We start from the raw sequence: 14,649 nt of genomic DNA, 5'->3' as shown, positions 1-14,649 counted from the left end.
ATTATCCCGACACCCGAATTAGCTCTGACTGAGGGAGCGGGCGCTGACTGAGCGGGCGCTCGGTGCCGGAACGCGGCGAGCTGCTCGGCTGCGTTCGGGCGGGGAGTCTGACGGTGCCCGGGCTCGGGCCGGCTGCATTTTTTTACGGTCTGCTGAGTAATCCTTCATGAAAGGGCAAGATGTTGGCACAGTCGACTCTGGTTGTCTGTCTGTACGTTTACATTAGTAAATTAGTCGTTTTTTGTTTGCAGGCATTAGCGCATATTCCTCAGCCAACTTTGCAGTTGGATATTTTTAGGGGGGAAATGAAAGAGAATTTGAAAAGGCACTTACTCACTCTACGATTTTTTTTATTCAGTGAAGTGTACACCTCTGTTCATGCATCCTAGCTTTTCTGTAAGTTGACAAGGTCTAGGCTCCAAAGCACCCCTGACAAGCTGCAATACTACGATGAACCAGCAGCCCTTTAGAATAACCAGATGTAGCCACTGATATAAATGAATTATTATGGTGAAACAACAGAGCTGTTAAACAAGTAGAGCTGTTAAAATGGTTGGCCTCCTCTCAGGCCACGTGTCCATGATTTCAGTATCGTCAAATAATCTTGTCTGAACTTCAGCCATGTGTGTTCTATCAAATTAAGCTTAAACTTTGAGTGTGTTGGTTTTACAATAAATGGCAAAGAGAAAATGTCCTATGACATTTGAACTTGATCTATACTTGGCAATAGTCCTTAGAAAAATCGAATGTCATTTTATTTGTTGTTCTTCTCTTGTGTACAGAGTGGCTCTTTGATTTATATTCACATATTGAGGAAACATGCCCCCTAGTGGAAAAGCGATGCCTCATTTTCTTTAGGATTTCTATTGGTGTAGGAAGTTAACATGGAATATTGTACAAATGTAGGGTAATCCTTTTGTTGCTTACTATTCATGCATTGTGACATTATTGTAGCTTACTATTCCATATATTTTCAGCCTATTGTAGCTAGCTATTTTGTGTTTTTATTTTGTTGTTATTTAAACACACATATGATTAGCTTTGGCTCATTAGTATATTTTGCTGCCCAGCCTGTTTTGAACTGCTAATATTGTGCATGTCACAACAAATGATATATTAACCTGGGATTATTGGTAATCTCATTGATTGGAAGGTATTGGTGCTGGCCCTTAACTCTGACTTTAGTTCTGACCTGAGTGCACACGCATTCATTTCTAAAATGTTTTGAGCATCCGGGCAGGTGATGATCTTAGCTGAGGTCTCATTGACTACCACAGTGAAGTGCAATGTTTCACTGTCAGCTAAATTGTAAGCGCACAGTCATTTAAAGATGTTTTGAGCACTGGACAGGTGTATGGGTGAACTGAACAGAGGCTCGCTCTGGTTGTGTCTCTCAGTGCGGTGCTGCTGCTGAGTCAGAAGCAGTCCCTGGAGGAGCTGAGACAGACGGTGCAGCTGCTGCGCTGTACGGAGGCCAAGCTGACTGCGCAGAAGGACCTGCTGGACCAGAAGATGCAGGAGAACGAGGGCAAGGAGCCACCCCCTGTGGTGAACTACGAGGAGGACGCCCGCTCCGTCAACTCTATGGTGAGTGCACCTGCTCTGTCAACTCTATGGTGAGTGCACCTGCTCTATGAGCTCTGTGATGACTGCACCCGCTCTATCAACTCTATGTTGAGTGCACTCATTCTATTAACTCTATGGTGAGTGCACCCACTCTATTAACTCCATGATGACTGCACCTGCTCTGTCAGCTCTGGTGACTGCAGTGCATTCATTCGGTCAACTGTCTGGTCAGTGTGCAATTTACCGAACCTTTTGAGCTTGTCATTTGCTTATTTTTTATTATTATCTGGTATGCATGTGCATTTGGCACTTAACATGGTCAAGTGTTTAAGATTGAAAACCCAGGATTAGCATTATCAGGAAACACAAAGCAAGCTTGTTTATTGAATTACCCAGACCCTGCAAATCTGTCACATTCTGTTCAAGCTAGGTATAATTAGAGGGATATGCATTACTGCATTGCAGCTTTGGCTGTCCTTTATTTGAACTATTTATTTGTTTTTAAAGTCTTTTCTGAATAGGACAGTCCTAAATCTAGAATTTTCACCCACCTTTATGGAGCTATGAAGTAGCCTGTTAAACTGCTGTTCCAACATACTCCATTATATATTTATACTCCAGTAAATATATACTTTTTTCTCTCAACACCTACTGCGTTTTAAGACCAGGTGTGCAGACTTAAAGCTGTCATTCATTAAAATGGATTATATACTTTATGTCTCCCATCTTGATGTCATTGCTGTATTCTCCATCCATTTGGGAGAGCAGATGAGCATGTGTGTGCTCCTGCTGCTGCTTTTCACTGCATAGACCACCAGCTCAGCTGGGCAGTCTTTGCACTGAAAGACCACTCTTTACACACAGCTGGTGTAGACAGACTGCAGGCACCCGGTCTAGTAAAGGACTAGTTTTTCCAGCTGGATACATCCCTGGGAGACGTTTGTAGACCTTTGTGGTTTTTCATGTCTTCTTCTGTGGAAAATCGGGGGAATGAAAAGACACTAAAATCTACAGAAGTATACTTTCTAAGGGCCCAGACCGTATTTCTATGGTCTTGGGTCATGACCTTTTCCACACGAAAGACTGTCGACCATCTTTGGTGTAGGGAAACAGCCCCTGTATTTAAATGACCATTATGTGTGTGAAACTGTGAACCGCCTACCTTTCACACCGTGTCTCGCATTTCATGCCCTTGTGACCTTTTCCGGTTGGGGGCACTGCCCATAGGGAAGAAAGGAGCGCAGTAAAGACTGAGAAGGCCTACCAGTAATTTACTATACGGCAATCTCCTTGTGAACCGCTTTTAACAGCTGTGCGTATGTTTGGGATTTTAACGTTTTTGCTTTCTTAATGAGCAGTGTGTACACACTGGCCTACACTGTGCAATCACTCCTCGTGTCGTCTGTCTTTTTCAAGCACCTCTCAGAAACTGACATCTAATTAATTACTTTTGCTAACTTTGCCAACGACTTGCTTAATTACTTAATTAGAAAAAAAATCCTTAATTACAGAGTGATTCATTTGTTTTCAGCTAAACATTACGGTCGTCATCTGTAAATATTCATTGACTTTGAGGAAGCTGTCTGCTAAGCAACACTACCACTTCAGAGTTGGACGAATTTAACCCCAATCTTAACAGCAAGGGAACCTGGGTTCAAGCCCTGGTATTGATTAGTGGAGTTTAATTTAGGGTTACAGAAAGAGTGTTTTCACCTTCACAGCCTGTGTGAAGGTGGCCGTATGAAGTTCAGGTAATCAATCTGCAAAGAAAGTCTCGTTTCACCTCCAACACAGGAGCTCATTCTTCTTAGCTCATGTGATTGATAATTGTGAAATTACTCCCCACATCAATTTGTAATGCTCCAAAAGTGCTTAATGAAACACAGTACTTCTCTTGAGGGTTTCATCTGGGCTCTCAACATAAAGCCAACTGTGGTAAACACGTGTTTTTTTTTTTTCATATTCTGATGAAAATTAAAGCATGTACTAGTTTACTCCATTTGGACCTTGCTGAGACCTCTTGCTGAGACCAAGGACCACAATGGAAATAAGTCTGTGACTTTATGTGCTATCCTTGATAAATTTAGGATGCATGACTTGCTGTAACATGTATTTTAATAATTGTCAAATAAACTAAACTAAACTAAAGACCTATTTGTGTAAGCTTTGGCAGGATGATCGTAGGTGTAGGGCGCATCGATCACGAAAGGCACTAAACAATTCCTGTAATGGCAGGTAGAGGGCAGTGTGGATACACTTTTCTGTCTGACTTTTCTTGAATGGAGGGAGAGCACAACAATCCTCGCTCACTATTTGTACTCATAATTCCAGGAAAATACAATGTCCTAGGAAATAATTATTAAATATTCTAAGACTTGAATTTTGTAATTCTCAATTTTTCCCACAAGTTCTCTGACTGTGTGGTATTAATCCACATATGCTGTTGTACATATTAAGGTGTGTGTGTTCCTGTCTGTGTGTGTGTATGATTTGACGGTATTCCGTGATGTCTGCTTTCAGAGGGTGATAAAATGTTATGGTCTCATTGCATTAATTGATTTAATGTAGAAAGTTGACTGGAAGCCTGCCTTTACATCTGTAGCAGATGCGTTTGTATATGCGAGACGTCAGCTGAGGTCATTTCAGTGAACCCTTAAAAAGCAGCTTTGCGTCACATGCTTAAATGATGGTCACATGATTATCTGGTTCAAACTGAAGCACTGATAGATGATAAATGTAGACATAAAATGGAGGCCTAATTGTGCTCCGTTCTCGCGACATTATTTTTCCCGCTCTGTAGAGCTGTGGAATAAGTAAGAAAGGTTCTGGGCGTGTCTCTCTGTAGCCACGGAGTCGAGCACGGTTAACAGTATTAGCAGCCCGTTGCCGCGGTACAGAGAAAAAGGAATACGGATAATTAGTCTATTAAAGGCAATAAAGCGGCTGGGAGGTTTGAGGGGAGCGCTGCATCCAGCTTCCTGTTCCTGACAGGTCTGAAGGGCGATAACGACACCGCCGAGAGCCTTTAGCCTGCCCGCGCGCGCGAGGAGCGGAGGCAGCGCTCAGCCCCCCCCCCACTTTGCCGCGCGTCAGTCAGGGAGAGCTCATCGGTATGCGCGCGCGGTCCCCGGCCGCGACTCTGCGACGTTCGGAGGCGGCCGTTTAGCCGCCGCTAATCCTCGGGGCTCGTTTGCGCGCGGACCCTCCTTTTATCTTGTCATTACCTGAGCTTCGCGACACGAGATCGTCAAACACCCCCCGCCCCCGCCACCAAAGCCAGGAATCGACCTACCGCAGGGCGGGCGCAGCCTTCCGTATCCATGGCGATGGCGCCAACAGCCCCAAACTAGCCATTTAAGCCCGTGGACATCAAAAGAAAATCGGCCTGTCGTACGGACACAGATGTGTTATCTCGGAGAGGCCGCTCCGGCCTGATCCGGCACGTTCCGGTTCAGTCTGTGCCGGAGACCTGGGGCTGAGTGGAGGCCTGTATCCATGCTGGCGACTGGATGGGTGAGCTGCGCGGGCGCGCTCCAGGTCAGGGATTCGGCCCACTGGCTTCACACCATTTCTATGGTCAGTGTTATTTTACCCGCCCGTACTTTTAGAACACTGATGAGGATTAGAAGAAGACTGATGAAAAAGCTTGATTCTTTCATTTGCACATATTGGATACAATATAATATTATTTGTTATTTTTTTTAGAATTTTATTTAATTTTTTTTCTGACAGACTTTTAAGGCTGTGAGTGAATCCGCTATGAAAGTCGGTGCAAAATTTTATTGGACAGGATAAAAATATTTTCGCACTTGTAATGTACCAACAGCCTGCCTCCGACGGGTTGAAACAGCTAGTTTCTCTGATTCTGTGTGTACTGCCGGTTGATTTAATAAGCGGTATTAATGTGACAAGAAGCGCTTTGTCATTTGAATGCATAACACGCAATTCCTCACGCCCACACCCGCCAGCACCCCCCCCCCAGAGCATCTGCCAGCCACTAACCCCCCCCCCCTTCCCCGCACCCCCCCCGGCCTCCCCCCACCACAGCATCCGCCAGCACCCCCGCCCAGTCTACCGCACTGGGTGAAACCAACCCTAGTGACGCCACTGCGCCCAAGCTGCCCACCTATTGTTTCTTACCAGCCCACCCTAATATGGCTAAAAACCGGCCCTGACCAACAGTGTCATACCATATACAGTACCAGTGTACTAATGTGCGTGCAGAAACTAATAATGATCTGTAACATCAGTGTTACGCCATACTGTGTCAGTGATTATCTGGAGCCAAGCAGTGATTCATCACCACAACATGAACCTGCATCATACTGTTATAATCGGAGTGAGTATAAACAGTTGTGGTGTGTGTTTGTGGTGTACAAAATGTGGAGTTACAGCATATGTTTGGCTTGTTTCCTGGAACCTTTTCGCTCATTATCTGTAGATTATGAATGACTATTTGGTTATTTTTAACATGCTAGTGTAAAGATGCATCGTATTTTAAGTTGGCCCAGTTTTCTTGTGACCTGAAGCTGTTGCAAAGTGTGCACTTGTGTCCATAAATAGAAATGGACTGGGAATTGTTATATACGTTAGTTTATAGCAGGGTTGGCTGTAACCCTGTGTGAAATAACAGCGATCTGCATCTGTGATATGGATCTGGTGCAGAAACAGCCTCAGGAGACACGACTGTAGTCTCTCCCTTTGGTCCCCTGTATTTTCCATGAATAAGTGATCAGGTGTATACAGTGCAGTGTGTGTGAGTTTGTTGGGCAATGTTTTAGTGCTTGAGGGTCCATTGCTCAGTGTTCAGTGTGATCATTTATGAGCTTGGGCTGATTTCCCACCTACCTTTGCATTGCAGTTTTTAAAGGGATCAGTGGGCCGGTTTACAATGTTAACTGTTGGCTTTAAGTCTTTGGCTTAGTCAGCATCTCACTTAGTCCTGCTAAGGCTGAGAGATTTGAACCTGCAACCACTAAAACCCCAGATCCTCATTCGTCATTCTACACTGCCTCCCATATTCTTCTTCTCGGGTGGGATCTGGCGTGACGTCGGTGGCCATCATTGCCAGTTAGGGAAAATGGCGGAAGAACACAGGAGCTTCCTGACCGCATGCTTTATTTCCTGGCTATGCTTTCTGGGTTTATGGCCCCTAGTGGAAAAGCAGCCGTTGCTGACTGCAGAGCATCACGGTGAGGTGATGAAGGTATTTGCACAACAGTGCTGGTTCAGCATCTTGTAACGGCATTGTTTGCACGGCACTGGTCAGATTTCACACCCTGCATTATGTTGCTTTAACATTTTCATTAAAAAGGATGTAACTGTCTTTCCCCTGACCTACCTAAGACACTGCAGCTTCTTTTTCTTCTTTGGGATACATTGATTTCTTGACCTTTCTTACCTTGTGGAATTTGTATTTGCAGTTCTCCACTGAGAGAGACCACTTCCACAATATGCTAGTTGATCCTGCAGCATAATTGCCATAATTGCATTTGAGGACATAGTGATGGATTGTAGATTTTAACGTAATGAGGGATTGTACAGTGTGAGGTGTAATCATATGCTTTTATGTTATCATATGCTTATCATATGCTTTTAGCAATTTGCTTATTTGAACCAATCTTAATGGTAAAAAGCAAAAACCTTATTTGTTCAGTCGAGTTAGCAATTGGCAGCTCATTCTAGCTCCATTATGGGGTTAATGAAAGCTAACCCTTACATCGCTCATGTACTGCCCTGTGTTCATTTGATGTTTCAGCACTGTCTGAATGGTGTCATGTCTACAGCACAAAACCCCTAGCATCTTGTTTCTTTTCCCTTAGGACAAAGGAAAAGACAGGATATCAAAATTTGACACCATACGTCATTCAATTGCCGGCATCATTCGCTCTCCAAAGTCAGTGCTGGGCTCCTCCTCGGTAAGTACCTCAGTCTCAGTCGCCTGCATAATGCCATGCCTTTGGCTCTGTCTCTTAGGGACTGTGTACTCTAAGCCTGTGAGGATATTCCTCCTTCAAACAAAGTTATATGCTGGGAGAACCTGTTTAGCCTTTGGCTGCTTGAAAGAAGGCTTTCAAAGTTGACACAGACTTTTTTTTTTTACCTCAGGTTATTAGTTATTAATTAATGAGTAGGGCTTGTCTACTGAAAATGAGTCCATTTTTATTTTGTGAAAAACCTCTATGGATCATGTAGGCTTATTAAATTCTGAGATTGAAATAACAGAGGTATGACCTGGCTGTTGATAGAGATCGAAAAGATTATAAATGTTTGGATGTTTGAGGAAAAGGGTAGAAAGTCAGTGCGGCTCTGAATTCTCTGCAGATAGATTGTTAAATGGTGGGTTCCTCTGTTCATGCTCTATATAGAGTTCAGTGTTCCCTCTGCATGAATTTCTCATTCCCAGAGATCAATATGACATATTTTGGCTGTTCACCCACAGGGGACATGAAACAATGTAGTGTGCTTAACTGACTTTTTATTGCCAGACTTCACCCACTTTAAGACGATAAACACATAAAAAGTGTTGGGATGAAGAAGAAGCCGAACGTTTAACTTTTGCCTGACTTCACATTCTTGCTTATTGCTGCCTCCCAGGGAAATTCATAGTGTTTGTTTGTCAAATTAAATAGCTCTGTGGAAAAAAAAAACTGCAAAGATGGGAAAATGTACTATTATGGACTTAAAAAAAAAAAAAAAAAAAAAACCCCACCATTCTTCAAAAAAGATATTTTGTTGAGGCAGGCGAATAACCAGCGGCAGGTTAATGGTTTTGCTGTAGGAAACAGCATTAGGCGCGTGATTACGGAGTGCAGAAGCAGCGAGAGAAAAGAAGCGCACTGTCTCTGAACTGTAAAATGCTCAGGTCATATGGGCGGTCATTCGGCAGCATGTTGAATTGAGCAAATAGTCCGTTTAAAATGAAGGGGTCAGGTTTGCAGTGTGTGTTGTGTCTTGTAAATTCAGAGCCTTTAATGTGTAATTTCATGTAGCAAATGTTCTATTTAAGTTATCCAATGAATAGGATTACATCTTTAGCTTTTTAAAATGGTTTCTAAGGATGCGTGCTATAATATGGTTTACCTGAGTTGAATGACTACCTGCGGTCATCTTAAAAACCCAAAAGTAAAATTGCTATTACAGTTCCTATATTACTTATAAGGTTACTTGCATTCACCTGAATAGGTTAGATGTGTGGCCTCTGATGTTTTTGGGTGGATGTAGAACTCTGTGAAGTTGCTGTGAAGTTGAATCAGTCCTTGGATATACACCACATTTTTCTTGTCATTGGAGCATACTCATATATTTTGTTATGAATCTTTTATAAAAGGCAGTACAGCAAAATTAATGATGTTATATATTCAGTGCAAAAGACTTATCCATAATGGTGTAACTGTCTACCTCATAAAATATGCATGAAATAGACTTGGTAGGCAATACACATTTCTTCCGAAAGATTGTGAGATGCAGACAATAATAAATGTTCCGGTGAAGTGTATAAGTCAATAAGTTTTGTTTTGTGCTTTATTGAAGCCTCAGAACTGTGGTGTAAAGCAGCATGGCGCAAAGGAAGAGCTCTTTCCTTAATCTCTGTTACACAGATTGCAGGTGTTCACAGCAGGAAGTTTAGATATTCTTTTATGTAGTTTGAAAAATTTTCTGTTTTTGTGTAACAGCAGAATAATTACATGTTTGTTTTTTTTGTATTTCTTTTAGCTGTGCAATAATTGACAATAATTGATTTATCCCTGCAGACTCTAACTCAGACGTTGGTTGGTTTTTCAGTTTTTTGATGTGATACCCACCAGTGAAAAGCCTCTTGGGGAACAGGAATGGTACCACGGTGCCATTCCCAGAATAGAGGCCCAGGAGCTCCTGAAACAGCAGGGGGACTTCCTGGTCCGAGAGAGCCACGGCAAGCCCGGAGAATACGTTCTGTCGGTCTTCTCTGACGGACAGCGACGGCACTTTATCATCCAGTTCGCCGATGTGAGTGCTTAAAGAAGTCAAGGACGCAAACTGCTCTTTCGAAAAATCGTATAAGAACTATCAGTAAGCCTAAAGTGTACTTAAATGTCCTTAACATGAATTGCAGCGTCTGAAAGAGTTTCCTTGAGCTGTAGGAATGGTCTGTAAGTACAGCAGTTCAGCTTGTTTTACTGCATTGGACAGCCTTTCCTACATCCCCTTTATTGCGGTGTGACGCATGGTGTGGAGCAGCATGTACAGTATGACACATAGCTAGCCACTGTAGCACACTTGATGTGGCATCCCCAAGTTCTGAAGGATTGAAGCTCCATCTGGAATTTGTACAGATTCCTCACTGTGAAAATAATTGCCCTATTTGAGGACAGCAGTGAGAATCTAGAGGATGCACAAAGCCATTTATTCAGCTTAATGCTGGCTTCTTTGGCCTAGGGCTTCCATCAGCCTGAAATGCCTTCCAAACATGAAATATTTCAGACTTTTTTTTAGCTTCCTTTTTTAGCTACATTGTAATGCAAGAATGTATTTCAGTCATAGGAAAGCATGCTATGCATGGAAAGTATGAGGTCTAGAAATTCTGCAACCCTGTGTTCTCTAACCTTTCTTTTTAATTTCCCCAGAATCAATATCGATTTGAAGGCACCGGATTCCCAACCATTCCTCAGCTTATTGAACACCATTACACTACAAAGCAAGTCATCACAAAGAAGTCCGGGGTTGTGCTGCTAAACCCAGTCGTCAAGGTAAAGCGATATCACGTTCCTCTGGAATTGACACGTCTGTGGGCTATCGCACTGTACCTTCAAACTGTGATTAATGTAGCCACCTCAGCCACCGGTGCAGGTTTCGTTCTGTAAGAAACGCCCACTCCCATTTTCCCAGTCGTCTTTAACCTTTTGGTATCACGTGTAATTGTTGCTCGGTTTCCATTCCCAGCCTCCCTCTCGAGTGCGGCGCTGTCTTGGCTTGTCATGGCAGTCAACCGGGAATGCAATTCGTTTAAAGCGAGGCCTCGTCTCAACACTGAGCAGTTGCCTCTTGGGCTTGTTTTATTTTACGCTGTCTGTTGATTTAGATCCGTGTGATTATTTAGCGTTTCTGTTGCTACGCATTGTTCTGCTGCTGATTGCAGCCCACTGCTGTGTGGATATGGCGGGGAAAATGAAATGCTGATCCTTTGGGGTCTCAAAGATATGAAAGATGTTCAAAGTTTATTTGTAACAGGCATCTTCACATTTGAATAACATTAAAGCAGGAAACTGCCATCTTCCTTTTTTTGTCGTCCTCCATTAGCTTTAGTGTACATTAGTAATGGCATGGATACCATGTTTTTTTTACTGTATTATTAGACACTATTTTTCAGACGGCCCTCAAGCTCCCAAAATTTGAAAGCACTGAGATGAATGTGCTTATTACTGATTTGCATGCCCATAGGTCATTGTCATTCAGTCAAAATGTCATACTCTCTGAATCAGAATACTCTCTGAATCTGGGTCAAAATATGGAAATGTATTATTGCCATTTTTGTTATTGTTACTGTAATATAATCTCTTCATTTGGTAGGTGCTCTTCTACCAGTTTGGTGATGGAACATCTGGAAATTAAAACGCAGCTCGTGTGGTTTAGTGCCTTTCTGAGGAATCTTCCAGGTTTTTTCAACATTCAGGTTGTTCAGACAGCAAGCAGCCCACTGTTCGTCAGCACACACCCCATGCCTCAAAGATAAATACCATCTCATGAAACCCTTCAAAGGGTGTTTTTTCTCATGTTGGGCTGCTCATCATCTTGCCGGTGGGTTGCTAAGGTGTGAAGTTTTCTCGGGTCTGATCCTGGGCTTAGCGAGGGTTTTTTTTGCTTTGGTTTTGCGCCCCTGCTCCCCCCCCCCCCTTTCCCTGTTGCGGAATTCTTGGGAGCGTGTTCGCTCCCGTCGGAGATTTATTCCCGCCGCTGATCCGTGACGCTGACCCTGTGGGCCGAGCGTGCGCTCGCATCGGCACAATTACTACACGACGTCTCAGAGATTGATTTTCAGCGTGACGGCACGGCGCGCTCTCACACAGCACACGTGCGAACGCGCCGCGCATGACATCACTACGCAGCTCAAAGCACTCGGCTCTCTGTGCTGCCAAAGCACGGAGAACAGGTTACACTGCTGGCTTTGCATATTCAGTCCGTCTGTAGTAGTTAGTACAGTGATATGGTTCATTGCCCGGTGGCTGCACGAAAGTGCCATCAGACTGAATTTTGAGGGGCATCGGGAGGTTTAAGAACTTAATTTGCGTGTGATGCATGTTTACATTTTGGTATAGGCACGTTCTGTGGTAAGAAAGTGAGCTCGGTTCATGGTGTTCTGCAAAATCAGGAGTTTTTTGAGGCTACATCATATTCAGTGTATAACATCCGTATGAGATCTGCTAGTAGGTTTGCCTTTGTGTTTTTCATTTATACCCCGTTTGAGCCATATCCAACCCAAGTGGATCCGAGCTGGTGGACACCACTCGATTAGCATTTGCATTATACTACCTCTAACAACGCAGGACATGCCAAATGCCATCAACAACCCAGGAAAACATGATGTCATTGTCCAACCTTTAAGCCATTCAGTTGTTAGGAAATCTGTATGTGGCTTAGGGGTTCAGATAAAACTCAATCTCACTTCCGGTTTCAAATGCGTTTTGAAGCTGATCACATCTTGCCTGATGGCACGAGGCCAACACACACAGCATTTCTGAAATATTACAGATCGACCCCCTCGTTCATCTATTTTTAGTTCATCTCTCCCTTGGTTCTTTTTTATTTATTTTTATTTTCTTGTTGAAGAGAGCTGACGTCCGAGAACTGAAAAATAGAATCATCTAAGAGAAAAAGCCAGAGAGAGGAAGAGCAATGAACTCATTTATGAGAGCTGGGTAGCTTGGAGTAATATGGAAATTTGTGAAAAAAATTATTTTGTTTGAATAATGGAGAAGTTTGTTTGAATGTTGCGTGCTCAGAAAAGTAAAAATTTGCTTTAAAACAAAGACTTGCTTTAATAGTCATTGCATTTACATTTGAACTGGCAGTCAATTTTACCATCTCTCAGCCAGAACTGTAACACAGTAGGTTGCCTGGATGTCAACATTCTTGGTTTTTTCTTCTCTTTATATTTATGTGGATGTGTTTTGCAAAAGCATAATTCAACAAATCTACATTTGTTTGAATTGCACAGACAATTCACATGACTTTTTGCTTTCTGAACCATGTCGTCCCAAAGCCATGGACCTTCGCCACTTTTATCTAACACACAAGCCTTCTTCAGTTTAAGTATGATATCATATGATTGATTAGTCATTCTTCACGCGATATCAGGGTATAATAAGTCATTCTTCACATGTTTTGTGAGATGGCCGAACAGTGGCAACATATATGTATGTGTTCAGACATGTAATTCACCATTTGGCCATTCTCTACCATAGGAAGCTTCAGAGTGCTCAGCCAGCATAGCCTGGAGATATGACAGAACAGGAACTGGTGGGTGGCCATCTGACGTGTGAATGTGTGTGTGTGCGTGTGTGTGTGTGTGTATGCATGTGTCAGAGGGGGTGTCCATGCCCCTGCCCCCTCCTCTTTTTCACCAGATAAATTATGCAGCTGTCTTTTTTTTATATTATCAAGTTTTTTTGGGGCAACCCGTTTTTAACAGTTAATTGAAAGAGGTCACCTGAGTCCTGCAGTTTTTGAATTCTCGTCTTTGTACATCCATGGATTACTTTGAGACAAAAGCTGTGGTTTCAAACTTCCCTTTTTTACATTTGTCACATTTTTAGCACCTAATCTTTCTCTTTCTCTTTCTCATTCTCTCTCTCTCTCTGATACACACACACACACACAAACTCTCTCAGTGCCCATAATGTATCTATACATTGTGCTATAATAATAATAATAATAATATTAAGCATAATCATAATTTTTACTGGGTATTATAGTATTGCACTGGTTTATGATAAGCTTATCACAATTCCCTATAAAATCTTGGCTTAATCATAGATTTGAATGTGGATCCTCAGTTGTCTTAATGGTATTTTGCATAATTGTTTCATAATTGTTAATGTCATTATCGATGCTTTGTTAATGGCTATTGCCATTAGCACGGTATTAGACCTAAAGAAACTGAAAAGGCTAAGTGCTTTTAAATGGTTTTCTGGAGAGCATTTGGCTACTTCCCGATAAAACTGGGGCACTTGGCTAGTGGGCTCCCCATTCACAATTTAATGATGCAAAGGATTAGCCTCTCGGATGGTGTTACTGTACCCATTGTTCCCTGTACACTGCAGTCAAGGCCATTTTTAAAGCTGACACGTAACTGCTGACGTGGTTCTGTTATTTCCAATGTACTTTTACTACTCTAGCACCCATAACGGAAGGAAATGTGTTTTTCTGTTAAGTGAATTTACCTTACAACGCACATTTTACCTTTTACATAGTAACTTGGTAAATGAAAGAGGTCATCTCTGTGGAACACAAATGGCTTTTTTTTTAATGAATATAGGTAGGTAGGTTATTTGGGTCAGTACACCACTGAAAATATCCTCATTGTGTTCAGGGCTGTGTTTCGCACTCTTTCTAAAGCCCGTTTTGCCTTTGTGTAGTTCAGCAGGCTTCTGTACCAGGACTCCTGCGTTGCTTAAGATGCACAATTTCTGTGGAACCTCAGAGATATTAACTCTCTGGGAATGGGGTGGTCATAACTTTGAAAGCGAAGTCTAGTTAGGCTCATTTTAATTTGACTCCGTTATTAGAACATTTCATTTTATTTAACAGGCCTCAGTTTTTATCTTTAGCTTTATCTTTCTCATTTTTATTTTATTTTTATCATTTTATTAAATCACTTATTTGAACCTTATTTTTGTGGGCCTGTCAGTCTGTATCTCTGAGTATCACATCTCTGAGGTTCTAGCATGTTTTCTAGAACTGACTGGATTATTCCCATTACTATTATTTGAGGGTTTTTTGTGTAAAAAAATGTTTTTTGAGTCTCGTGTGATACCAAATGATAATTTTTTGCTTTGGTTTGTGCATTGTGAATGAACTGGGTATAGTTAGCATGCAGAACAAAAT

General features: G+C 42.3%; 1 protein-coding gene across 3 annotated transcripts in view; it reads left to right on the top strand.

The window, feature by feature from the left end:
- Nucleotides 1–14,649, top strand: part of fer (fer (fps/fes related) tyrosine kinase) — a 69,427-nt gene that overhangs the window by 24,454 nt on the left and 30,324 nt on the right. For all 3 annotated transcript variants that reach the window (XM_064307807.1, XM_064307809.1, XM_064307808.1), the window contains 4 exons: nt 1,398–1,587; nt 7,389–7,484; nt 9,352–9,555; nt 10,173–10,295. In XM_064307807.1, the coding sequence (XP_064163877.1) occupies nt 1,398–1,587; nt 7,389–7,484; nt 9,352–9,555; nt 10,173–10,295 (613 nt within the window). The remainder of the gene's footprint in view (nt 1–1,397; nt 1,588–7,388; nt 7,485–9,351; nt 9,556–10,172; nt 10,296–14,649) is intronic.

This window comes from Anguilla rostrata, chromosome 14 (genome assembly GCF_018555375.3).
Source record: "Anguilla rostrata isolate EN2019 chromosome 14, ASM1855537v3, whole genome shotgun sequence".
Lineage (NCBI taxonomy): Eukaryota > Metazoa > Chordata > Actinopteri > Anguilliformes > Anguillidae > Anguilla > Anguilla rostrata.
Note: the sequence above shows the minus strand (reverse complement) of the source record. Positions and strands in the feature narration are given on the sequence as shown.